Raw genomic sequence first — 13,235 nt, 5'->3', positions numbered from 1 at the left:
GACAATAAAATGATTCATGCTACAGTAGGGATGAACCTTGAAAGCATTATGCTAAAGGAAAGAAGGCAGTCATTAAAGGCCACGGTTTCTATGATTGCATTTATTTGAAATGTCCTCTCTGGGCACATCCATGTCAGTGTAAAGCAGGTCAGTGGTGGCCGGGAAGTGGGTAGTGGGGATGGGGGGAGAGATTTGGGGAGTGACTGCTGCTGGATAGAGTGTCTTTTTGGGGTGATGAAAATGTTCTGAACTTAGATAGTGGTGATGGCTGCATAACTTCAGTATACTAAGAATTACTAAATTGTTCAAAAGGGTGAAGTTTATATTTCAATAAAGCTGATATTTTAAAAGATACAGTGAGTTGGCTCTCCTCCATTATATAAAAAAATCAACTCATTATATTCCATTTCTTTTTCTCCTAGTATTCATAACTTGTCTACTTTTCCATAGTTTTTTTTTCCTCGTGTAATATGCTTTTATACTTGGGAATGTTTTATTGATTATTGTTGATACTTATTTGCAACAAAAAACTGTGTAAATTGAAAGTTCCATTTTCCTATGACTATAAGATTTGAAGTTTTTAAATATCAGTCATTCCAAAAGAAATTTTTGTCCTTGTTAACAATACAAAATGGATTAAAAAACAGATAATGATACAAGTATTTGAATTCACCAAATCTTATATTAAAAAACATTTTGTTTTTTAACTGAGGATTAAATTATGTCCTCTTTTAATTTTGTTAAAAAGAAGAGAATTGGAATCCACCTGACTTGGAAAAGAATTTGCTGCCTAGTCATTATTCATTCGTTTTCTCAAATCATCAGAACACATCTAAAAAGGGCTTGCCAAGTCAGTCAAAATGACTATTGATGATGCTTGTTGCTTTTACCTTGAGGCGCACTGTTTGATCTGATACACTTGGTAAGATTGGGAAAATTGAGATGTCTTATTCAATATAATGTTGTGAAACAGTATTTTTCATTAAAGTTCCTTTCTGTGCTTTAAATAAATTTTTATCACAACTTAGGACTGCAGACTTAATTTATTCAAATTACGGGAACTGTCTACCAAGTAAGTTAGTTGGCAAAGCCAGTTCTCGTTAAAACATTCATCCAGTCTTTCATGTAAAGTCTGATCATGCCCTCTTTGATGATGGAAGAAGCAAGATTTTTAACAAAAAATATTTAGCATTTTCACTATAATTAATTAGGTAGCTTGGGTTTCACGTTGTAAAGTAGAAGAGCAGTCGTAAAAGGGGAAGTAGGAAGCTGTTACTTTTAAGACACATAGGTTGTAGGTTCTCAGGCACATCTGCACTTTGAAAGTTAAGCTTCTGTATGCGTGCTCACTGAAAACTCTCTATGGCATTGCATCCCTTTACAGTCTTTACCTCCAGCAGTATTCTGCCCCAGCTTGAAGACTACTGTTCTACCTCACTCTTAGTCTTTTATGAATAAAATAGCCTTGCAGAACATACATTTTCCTTGTATGTGTGTTGTGCACAGGGATATTAATATGTGGGTGCACTTCGGGTTCGCCTGGACCGCATTTTGCCGGAGATCCCATATTTGTGCCTCTTGTCTGTGTTCTTTATCCCTTTCCTGTGCTTGTGATGGATTTCTGCTAGTGTTCAGACTGAACCTCAGAATCCTTCGCAACTGGCAGCTTTGACCAGTTGATTGGTGTTGGCATAGGAGGTGATTCTCTGTCATAGTAATTTTATTAGTTTTCCCAGTCAGCATATTTGTATCTTTTCTCTTTTTGTAGTTTAGATTTTCTAATTATGTTTTGTTTATTAATGAGATTTTCTTTAGTTAAACTTATTATCCTTGAGTCGGCTTGGCAGTGTGTGTGGACACACTTCTCCACTGGTCTCTTGCTTTTCTGCACCTTTTGTGAACAGAAGCTTTGGTTGCCTTTGTTCTGGTCTATCTTTCAAGATTATTTCTATAGCGAGCAGCTTTTGGAAGGTGTGGTAACCCCAGAGCAATGGATAGGTCTGCTTATAGCTTTGGAAGATAAAAGCTGGCTTCTCGGTTTAGAGCAAAGGAGCAAGCATGCTTACTGCCCAGTATGAAGATTCAGGTTCCCAAATCTCAGGGTTCCTTGCCTGTATCACAATCCACTGCATGTGCAGGTGTCAGCTGGCCCAACACAAGTTGCTCTGTGAGAAATGAGACTTGGGACTGGAGCAAGAAAATGCTGATATTCTGGCTAATCCCTATTGTTGTGGTAAATTCCTGTGTGTCTGCCCCAGGAGTCTTACTACTTCTGCCAGTATTCATGAGATTGACAGACTAGTCTTATTAGCTTGAAAGTAAGCTAAATTCTCAGATCCTTCATAGTTCTGGACAGTATTTAGGAAATACAAATAAACAAGCAAATAAACAGCTGTTAGAATTAAGCTCAGAAATGTCATTTTAATCTATATTTTTCATTAAAAACTGTTAATTATATAAATGTATAGATTTTTCAGATTTTTTCTTAAGTTAAAATAAAGGTTTGACGTAATTTTGCTACTTATATTTAATGACAGTTTTAAAAGCATAATAAACCGTCTGTTTTTGTTGTACATATAAATTTGTATTCTATGTATGTGTGTGTGTATATATATATGTTCTGGGAAGGGGTGTGTATTCATGTTTTGAAATCCAAATCAATCTTGCTTTGCTTGATCACATTTTAGGAATTAATCTTAATTCCATATATGTCATTATGATGTATTATTTGCCTATATTCCAGAATATTGGAAAGAAGATGACCTGCCAGGAGTTCATTGCAAACCTCCAAGGGGTAAATGAGGGTGGTGATTTCTCCAAGGATCTCCTGAAAGTAAGCATTGAAATACTGGCTTTTAAAATATACTTATGTTTATATTTTCTGCTTGCTTTTTAATTCAAAATGGACAGCCTAAGGATCACTTAAGTATTTTGTTCTTTTGTTTTTGGTTTTATTGATGATGTTTCTCTTGGGTCTTGTCCTTGATGCGTCAGACTGCAAAGTACCCTTCAATTAATAATTCCTAAAAGTCCACATTGTAATCAATAATGGTGGGATAATAAGTAGATTTGGAATAATTGTTGATAAAAGTAGTGGGCGGTTTTTTATTTATTTGTAAGCAGACTGTTATCACTTGAGAAAAGTCACGAAGGTATTTTCGCTATGGAAACAAGAAAGAGTTTGCAGACTATAATGGAAGTACTTCTGCCTATGTTCAGTCCCTAGTCACAGAGCCACTCAGGTTGTCTCTGGAAATAGACTAAATTAAACATAATAATTGTAGAACGCCTGAATTATTAGCACTTGGCTTCATTATTGGTAATAATCACCATGTTTATCCCTATCATCAAATTGATTTCAAGGAGACAGCAAAATCAACTTTGGAATTCATAATGTTCTGCAGCAGCATAAAGGAGATACACATTTCATCAAATATAAAATAGTGATTGATAACGGATGTGAATATTTTAGAAGTTCAGGATAAGATGTGTATGTCGAGAATGTGACTTTTACAGATTTCTGTTTGATTCTAGCCTTCTTTTAAAAAACTTTATACACTTGTAGATTTCTTTTGGAATCAGTTCCTTCGAATGAATTTGCTAAGAAGGGTGGCACATTTGAATCATGGTATAATATGGAAATGTAGTTGAAAGATAAGTCCTTTATTATGTTTTATGTGATTTTTAAACTATGTAAAATATATAGAATAGGGTTCTGCCAGATTTGGAAAGACATACATACTATATAAAATGGAAGAAGCTTATAAAACTATGGTATTATGAGATTCTAAGTCTTACTGACTTTAATTGTAGCTTATTAAAAAATTACATTATGAAAAAAGCAGCAAGAAAAGTAACTCTATAAGGAAGGTATTTTTCAAGTTGTTTCTTTGTAGATTTGTTGCCATTTCTAAAGCTACAGTTCCACATGGGAATGGGAGATAAGAGGTGTTGGATTGAGACATGATAAATATGTTCCATATATCCACTGAAGCTGTACAGTAGACCCACATTAACGGGACAAAGAAAGCCTCTTTTTCAGCCTAGCGGTGTTAACATGGAAAATAATGGAGTCTGTCTAAGAGGCTTTGACCAAGTTACATCAGAAATGAAAACTGATGGGAAACATTTTCATAGTGAAGTTTTTAGATTTTAGTGGTGGCTCATGGCAGCATGGCTGTGGGCAAATTATTGGGTAGATTTAGAGCGTGTTTGGTGGAGCTGTCTGAAACCAAATTTGGTTAATGCACAGTCCAGTGGCTGCCGTTCACCTCGGGTAAACGTGTTTTCTTTGATTTACTCTGCCAAGAATTTGCTGGATGATTTATTGGAGTTGTGCGATTGAGATCTTGTTTACAAAGCTCAGGGGGAATAATATGTATTATACTATTCTTTATTTACTGTGGGAAGATGACAACGAAATGGCACTGAAAATGACAGTGGCATTTAGAGTGGAAATTGTCAAGTAAAATATTGATTTCCTTTCATAACAAACCTCAGCCAGTCACTCACCCAAGATGAGAGTTTTCCATTTCGGCAGGAATCTGGATTTTACTGGAAGTTTCAACAAGGAAAAGTTTTCTTCGAACTGTTTTTGTTTCATTTCACTCTTTATGTGGCTATTCCTTTCCCATTCCCTTCCCTTCCTTTCTTCCTGCTGGTCTATTTCTGTCTTCCCCTTTCTCTTGTGTTTTCTTTATTTTTCTTTTGTGCCTCTTTCTTCTCTCTCTCTCTCCATAGCTATCTCTTGATTATCTGCTGAGATTAATTATTGGGTGGAATATTCATTTGAATTTGGGGGGGAGAAATATGATTATATACGTGTCACACAGATACATACATACAGACAGATAAACCCAAAAACGTTTGGTATCATTTTACAGGTTCTGAGTAACTCCTCTCTCTCTTCTTCCACCCCCTCTCCAACTTAGAAAATTACAGGCATGTAGAACATTCGGTTTAATTTATGAGATAAGAAGCTTAAAGTTACTTGGATTGAAACGAGGCTTTTATGGTTACATATAGAAGTCATTACTTTTAGATTTCTTTGAATCAAAAGTAGCATTTAGGTTTCTGTCTCTTGTTGAGTGTGGTTGTGGTTGTGTAGTCGAGAATATTTATGAAGGCCCACGGTATGTTCGCCAGGTGTGTGGACTTGGAGAACTCGCTGGAACCAAATGGGTCCCTGTCCTCAGAGATCACAAACTATTGAGAAAGATGGAGGGGTTTTTTTCTCCCTTAAAATGGACAGTTATTCCATATTAAAATAAAAGTATAATCTGAATTCTGCTTGTTCTCAACAGAAATGGTTATGGAAAAAAAAGACCTTAACATACTTAAATGTATGAAAAATGAGAAACTTGTTTCAAGCCTTCAATTCAGAGACTTCAGTTATTATCTTGCTTTGAATTTGCCTTAGACTGCCCTAGAGGGCTGGGGGGGTACGTTGACCCCTTTTCACAACTTCCACTCCCACTGCAGTTTCCCTTTCACTCCGATGACCTAAACAGATAGAGTGCCTTGTGCTAATAATTTTTTCCGCACAAGTTGCTTCAAGTATGTTATAGATAAACCTATGGTATAAATTGTAATAAGTGAGATACCAAAGGCCAAGCATCAACAGAATATTATTTAGGTTCTTTAAGCTGAAGTCTGGCTGGGAGATGTGATCTTTGAGATAGGCCTTTGGAGGATAGGTACAATTTCAGTAGAAGACTTACTTTGATTTTTATTTAGGTAATTATTCCATTTCATCTCCCTCGCATAAACATTAATGTTCTCTCTTTCTCATTAGTGCCCCTCCCTATTACCTCATCACATCAAGACAGTAATTCATTCAGTGAAATATACCAAACCATCTGGGATGTTCTATTGCTCTACAAGGCCTGCCCATCCCAACACGTGGCAGTGGTTTACCTTTGAGTGTCCCTGGAGACAAGGTGGAAAAGAAAGGGAAAGGGGAGGTTCTGCTTTTGGTTCTGATAGATTTAATAAGGCATTCCTAAGACTCTCTAATAAATAATAAAACTCATAAGGACATGAATAGAGAGGGATAAGGATGTAAAATGTGGGCCGGCTCTGGATTGGAGGCTCAGTTTCCTGAGAGACAGTGTAGTGTGATGATTCTGATTATGGACTTGGGAACTGTACTTCCTGGGTTCTAACCCCAGCTCCCCTCTCTTGCTAGCTGAGGGATTGTGAGCAAAGTCATTTAAACTTTTGTCTCTCAACTTCCTCATCTGTGAGATGGGAGATTTTATTAGTACCCATCTCATCTAGTTGTTTTAATAGTTGAATGAGTTAATATATAAAGCCTTTAGAGTCCTAGCATGTAGGAAATGCTATATGTGTTAGCTATTAGACCTTTTTATTTTTAATATTGTTCTTTATCTGGCTCAAAGTGAACTGGAAAGGGACTCCATCCCATCCTGTGGGTATTTGGACCTAAGGTGTTGTACAACTCCTAGGGCCAAGTGGGACTCTTGTCAACAGACCAAGACCTCTATTCCCTAGACCTTTTTAGGCTAAGCACAGGCATCCTCTTGCTCTTTAAAAGGAACAATCTGTGACCCTAACCTTGACTGTTTCCTCCTTTTATGGTAAAATTTTGAATCCTCCTCATTTATGGCTTGCTTTCTTGCCAAAGACTTGTTGGTTCTAAAGAATAGCTATCAAAAGCCTCTACAAGAAGCATTTGTTCTGTAAAGTCTGTCTTAACCTGTTGCATTGCTTGCGTTGTGTAGGCACCTGAAAGTGAACCTTGGTTAACCCTATATTTCTCTTGGCTTTTTATGTTGTTAACTGTCCCTTTCTCCTGGGCCTACCCCTCTTGCCACATTTTTATATCTTATGTTTGGTTTGGGTCTTTGATGCTATAAGTGGAGAGGAAGTGCTGCAAGGTGAGGACAATTCGGTCTTAAACTAGTACTGGAATCTTGAAGAAGCTTTGAGGAAGCATATTAGTTTTTGTCCTCTTTAAAGATGTCAAGATAATTCTAGAATATTAATGGAGATGTGAATTATTTGAAATGACTCAAAATCTCTGGGGAAGAAGTGTTGCTTGATGTCTGCCTCCTCTCTTGTGTTTTCTCCGAGTGGAGAGTCCTAGACCGCAAGGCTCAGGTCAGGGATTGCTGCTGTTTCAGCAGTTTCCATAGACTCTTGACTATTTTAGTCTGGGGATCTCTTCCACTTGGTCTCCTCAGGGGCAGATACCAAGGGACTAGGGAGAGTGTTGGCATGTCATCATATGTGTATTTCTGAAACTCTTTGCAGAAGAATTAAAAAATTCACTTGAATGTTCCTCTATCTCATGTTCAAAATGTAGCACCTTACTCCTTTGCCTTCTGTTTCCCTACGTTTTATTTTTTTCTAAGTTTCCTGTAAACCTCTATTCTTGGTTTTAATACAAAACCTGCATTTTTATTTTCAGTCCAATCTGCTTTCCATTTCTAACTCTGTTGGTTGATAATCTTCATTTCTCCTTACAGTAGTCCCCCCTTATCCATGGTTTCACTTTCCTTGGTTTCAGTTACCCTCTGTCAACTGTGGTCTGAAAACATCAAATGAAATAACAATTCACAAGTTTTAAATTGCACACCGTTCTGAGTACCATGATGACATCTCACGCCGTTCTGCTCCATCCCACCTGGGATGTGAAACATCACTTTGTCCAGTGTCTCCATGCTGTACATGCTACCTGCCCATTAGTCACTTAGCAGCTGTCTCACTTAGCAGATTGACTCTCGCAGAATTGCAGTGCTTGTGTACAAGTAACCCTCATTTTACTTAATAATGGCCCCAACGTGCAAAAGTAGTGATGCTGGCAATTTGGCCACGCCAAAGAGAAGCTGCACAATGCTTCCTTTAAGTCATATGCTGAGATTCTGAGATCCACAGGAACTTTTATTATAGTATATTGTTATAATTGTTCTATTTTGTTATTAGTTATTGTTGTTAATCTCTTCCTGTGCCTAATTTATAAATTAAACTTTATCACAGGTATGTATGTACATAGTATATATAGAGTTTGGTACTATCAGTGGTTTCAGGCATCCACGGGACTCTTGGAACATATACCTTGTGGATAAGGGGGTACTGCTGCACATAACAGAGAGACACAGGGATGGGTGGTGACCCCCAGTTATTTACATATTTAGAGGGGAAGTAGCTATTTCAAAATATATTCGTATGAAACAAGAGAAGAAACAATATGAAATAAGAGAAAAGGAGCCAGTGAAAAGCGGCATAGGAACATATAGGGTGGAAGGTCTGTTATTGGTTGCACAATAATTTCATTTTGAGGAGGCATCAAACTGAATATTTTGACAATGAAACATGAAATCCTAATTGTTTTCTATCCGAGTTTTCTTTTTGCTGCCTATCACTTGATACTCAAATAATGTTCTCCTTAATATTTTTATCCTAGTCATGGTTAGGTTTTTAATTTTTTTTCTTGAACAGCGGTTAAATTCAATAAGTGCAAAGAGGAATTAGAAAAAAAATTAGCTAAAAAATACCTTCTTTAAGAATTTTTGTATTGTCGTGAAAGGGGAAATTTGCTCCTTACCCCTCTTGAATTCTTGTGGCTGGACTAATAATAAATTAACACTAGACAGTAACACGAGAAAAACCAACTTAATGTGTATGTATGGGAGATCATAAAAATGATGATGAGAGAAGTGACCAAAGCAGGCATCTTTTATACTTTTTACACAAACAAACAATAAATTTGTGAGGAATTGACAGGACAAAGAAACTTAGGTTTGGGTGCTTGATTAGTAAGGAATCTAAGCAGAGTTTGGGCTTGGGGTAGTAAATTAATAAAAATATGCCAAGGTTACTCCTGCCCTGATCCCCCAGCTCTGGTGATGAGGGTGTCTCTCTGTCCCTGGTCCGAGGCAGGGCGCCTTTCACGTGGGAGACGTTTCCTGCTTCAGGGGCACAGGGTCAGGAAGGTCACAGTACTCCTTTTTGCTTCTCAAGTGACTTTAATTCAAAAGAACCAGTATGCCACTGTGCGCTGTTTTGGAGCAGCTTGCCTTGGGGCCCAACAACATCATCTTAAGGAAGGAGAGGACAGAAACACCACCACAAAACACCCAGGTCTTTCAGAATGATCTTAACATAACTAAAAAACAAAACTGAATACAATTCGCCGAGTGTTTTAAAACATACCTCCTCCTAAATCTGCTTAAGTACACAAATAGCTTTAAGAGTAATTGCAGTTACACGTCATTGCCACTGTAAATCATTACAAAGCAAAGGAAATAAATCTTGCTTGGGCAAGTCAATAGCATGCCATCCTTTCAGGCTATTGCTTATGATTAGATGTTTGACTTTAGAATATTCTTAGGAAATTTAAGTTCTGGTAGAAATGGCTGACTTCTGTCTCGTTTACTTGGGAATTTATTAACTTTGAAATTAGCTTGCAGTCTCTTAAGGGAAGACTAAAAGTTTTTTCACTCTCAGGTTTGCAGTTAAGGGTAAAGTGTGTATGTGTGTGCGCGTGCGCTTGCTGGGTGGTTGGGAGTAGCAGTTGAATTGAAAGAATGTAAGTCAGCTGCCTGGCTTAGTGGAATTCACATGCTTCGTTCCGCTAGTGAAATGGTAAATAATGTAGTGAATTGTTAAATAAAAGTTCTTATTCATATGCATTTGTTCTCCCTTGCTTTCCCAAGAAACAGAATTTAGGTGAGGTTTTTTAAAAAAAAGTCTCTAAAAATATATAGGTTACAACTGCATCCATTCCTTAACACATGTAGTTGGCTGAAAGCATTATATGTTTTGTTTTAAATGCAGTTTTCTCATTTTGTATATTTAGAGAAAAATAATTTGTGAAAATGATGGAGAAATTAGCCAGGAGGGTAGCATTTAAACAGACTCAAAAGATCAAGAAAGAACGCCACGTTTTAAATAAAGATTAATGTGTTTTGTTGGACAAGGAAGAAACGTAATTAGGAAATGTAAAATTATACTATGCTGGTTCATAACCATTAGGCTTTTTAATCAATTACAGTTGTATGTAAGGATAAGCAAAAATAAAAAATCAGCCATTAAAAATTTAGAGATAAGCAATTTTTTATAAGCTCAAACTCTGAAAAGGACCTGTTTACACAGTGAACAGCACGAGCTGTAAGGATTCTTCTGAAAAAGAGAGAGCAGAGCCAGTGCAGCCCACTTCCCAGGCCCCTCTCCTGTCTACCTGGACCCTCTCATTGGGCAGCAGCCTGGACACTTGATGCTGAGAATGGCCCTGCACTTCTTTCTACCAAAAGGCTCCCCTTAAGCAACAGTTCCCCTAGTTCTGCTCTATTCTCTTTCATCTTTGCTGCCATTATTATCAGTGAGGACAAGTATAACTGCAGAAATCTGAATAAGATTGGGTTTTATCAATGTCAGTATTCTGGTTGTGATAGTATACTCTAGTTTTGCCAATGTTACCATTGGAGGAAACTGAGCAAACGGTATAAGAAATCTCTTATTTCTTACAGCTGCATGTGAATCTACAATTATCTCAAAATATTCAGTGGAAAAAGAAAGTCCACTAAAAAGAAAGGCAAATGGGGCAGTTTTTCTCCATTCAGCCAGAGATTTAGGTATCATTTAAAAATTACCTTAATGAAATTTTACTACTCTTGGTCTTTCTTTCAAAGTACTGACTATCATGCTCAACAGGTTAGATATAACTGTGTAGCAGTGTTAAAAACAATGGTGTATTAAGAAAAAGGCAATGGGAATTATTTTCAAGTGTTGAAAATCACATGAATCTATTTTTTAAAAAATTATTATTATTACCCTGGATGCTGTGGAGAATTGTTTGGAAGGAAGTAGTAGAAATAGAAAAGACAGTAAAGAAATGGTTACGGGAGTCCACACAAGAAGGAATGGTGGCTTGGACGTGAGTGGTGAAAGTATTGAGGGAAATAGATCAGCTATTGAATTAGTTTCTGTTGCTAAATTGTTTTTCCAGATTGCCCCTCTGTCGCTTCCTCTATCACCGTTGTTCTACTCCGTGTGGTGTGAAGAGCATTATTGGTAGAAAAGCCTGGTGGTTTCCTCTGAGTTCCTGTTGGCGCTGTTAGGCAGGATGTCATGGAGGCTTTGTGGGCATGTGGAATGAGCGGTGTCAGATCTGGAAAGCAAGCCCAGTGTTTCACTGTGGGCAGGCAGCTTAACTTTTCTCAGCTTTCTCCTGTGTAACATGAATAATGACACCTTCCTCACCAAGAGTGATTCTGAAGATGAGATAGGATGCTGTGTGTCCAGTGGGCAGCATCGTGCCATCTAGAATGCATCCTCGTGTTCATAGACATTGGCTGCTTTGCTTCTCACACTGCTCTAGCTTTTGTGACTGGGTTGTGGAAGTCACTGGGCTCCGAGCCTGCCTTAGTGATGCTAGTGACTAGTAATGGAGGCTCAGGGTGATAGCTGCACCTCTTTGTGCCTTAGTTTCTTTGTAAAATAAGATATTTGGGCTGAGTACCTAATTTTCAGGGTTTCCATTCAGGCTCCTGGAGCTCACAGCATCAGCGCCTGCCCCTGCCTGTCACCACTCCCTGCCCCAACCAGAACTTGTTGCTCTGTTTTCTGTTGTGCCCAAATACTCATGTTTTTTGAGCAAAATATTCTGTGGCAAAGAAGCTGGAAAAACTCGATATGTGATCTTTAAGTATCCTTTCAATCTAAGTATTGGGAGTGTTCTTAATGTCATTTTTTTCTTTGTAAACTCAAATCACATCTCTCAAATGTTAATTTTTATATTATATTGATTGCTTTAGATAAAGAAGTGTGTACTTAATAGTGAAAATTCAGATTTAAATCCAAGAAAATTGCCCTTTTTTAGCAGCATTCTCACAGAATCACTCAAGATTTGTATGAGAGGAAGAAGCAGGCCCAGTATGAAAAAAGGCTGAACTTTTTATAAATGAAAAGCCTGAAGTGAATTCTCAAAAATACTTGATCTGAGTTATATTTGGAGTATGTAGTTGAAAATAGGAATTTATGGGTGGTATTTAAGTGTAGCTAAAAAAAGAGCATCAACTGTTGCCTAGAGTAGGTGAGCTCTCTCCAAGAGAAGGTCATGGAAACCTGGTAGCAACAGTATCTATGGAGGAAAAGGGCTTGGATGCTTATCCTGCTATAAGCAGGAGAGCAAGCTTTTTAAGAGAAAAGCTTTAAAGGTTCTGGCTTAAAATATGGAATATTGCTTTTTTCAGTGAAATGAATCAAGCTGGGTTGTGATAAAAGGCTGGTGATGCGTTTCTGCTCCTGCTTCCCCCATGGAGATCTGGAAGCATGTTGTTGCTTCCAGTCACAGGCGAGTCATGGACAGAGAGAATGATGCTACCTTTGGTGAGGTTCAGACCCTGAATGAAAAACAGTGGCGATGATGAGGATAATACTTTAAAGTAGCTGAGGATCCACAAATCGTGTTCATGCTTTTTAAAAAAAATGTCTGGTAGAACATTTTGACAGAACAGATGCTGCTTAAAGAGTACAAACAGATTTTTAACCAAAAAAAAGAAAAGAAAAAAGTTTGAGTAGGGAGGTAGTAATCGTTAAGGGTACTGAAATGGAATATTAATGATTCTCAGATTCTATTTTTAATTTGATCTTGAAGAAGTGCTCCTGAATTTTATATTCAGATGTGTCCACACAAGTGAGAATGCTTGTATGTTTGGAGCGTTTTTTAAACATCATAACATAGTGCATCAAGGTAGCTGCTTCTGTCACTCGAGCATGAATATGTAATAGTGATATGGATGTAGTAGGTCGCATGGTGACTGTCAGCCATCCTCTTTTGGTTGTGACACACCAGATGGGGATGGGGGTGGTTCTCAGGAGGGATGCGCTTCTTCTAACAGGCCTGCAACCCAATGGCAAATAAACTGTCATAGCAAATATTTCGTCCTAAACACAGTGCTTACCTATCCATTAAGGATATGGAGAAATGCATTTTAATTTAAACGCGTTTGTAGCTGTACCATAAAAAAAAAGTCCCATAAAGGAAAACAATTTATTTTGTGATTGTTTTAATACTTCACTTATGTCAAGGTCAGTTGTCTGAAAAAGACTCAAGATGTTGAAAACACACAAAAAATTAAAATAAAAATAACTGAACAGACAGACAAATGGGTGTTACAGAGTCTGTATAATAAACCTTACAAATTTTATTCAGACTCTCATTTATGGCCTGTTTTTAATAATAACCACAATTTTTACTTCAAAGTTTT

At 37.4% G+C, this 13,235-nt stretch overlaps 1 protein-coding gene across 24 annotated transcripts in view; it reads left to right on the top strand.

The window, feature by feature from the left end:
- The window catches only part of PSD3 (pleckstrin and Sec7 domain containing 3), a 646,842-nt gene that overhangs the window by 406,334 nt on the left and 227,273 nt on the right, over positions 1–13,235 (top strand). For all 24 annotated transcript variants that reach the window (XM_070253277.1, XM_070253287.1, XM_070253276.1 and 21 more), the window contains one exon: positions 2,744–2,833. In XM_070253277.1, the coding sequence (XP_070109378.1) occupies positions 2,744–2,833 (90 nt within the window). The remainder of the gene's footprint in view (positions 1–2,743; positions 2,834–13,235) is intronic.

Source organism: Equus caballus, chromosome 27 (assembly GCF_041296265.1).
Source record: "Equus caballus isolate H_3958 breed thoroughbred chromosome 27, TB-T2T, whole genome shotgun sequence".
NCBI lineage: Eukaryota > Metazoa > Chordata > Mammalia > Perissodactyla > Equidae > Equus > Equus caballus.
This window is presented reverse-complemented; position numbering and strand designations above follow the sequence as displayed.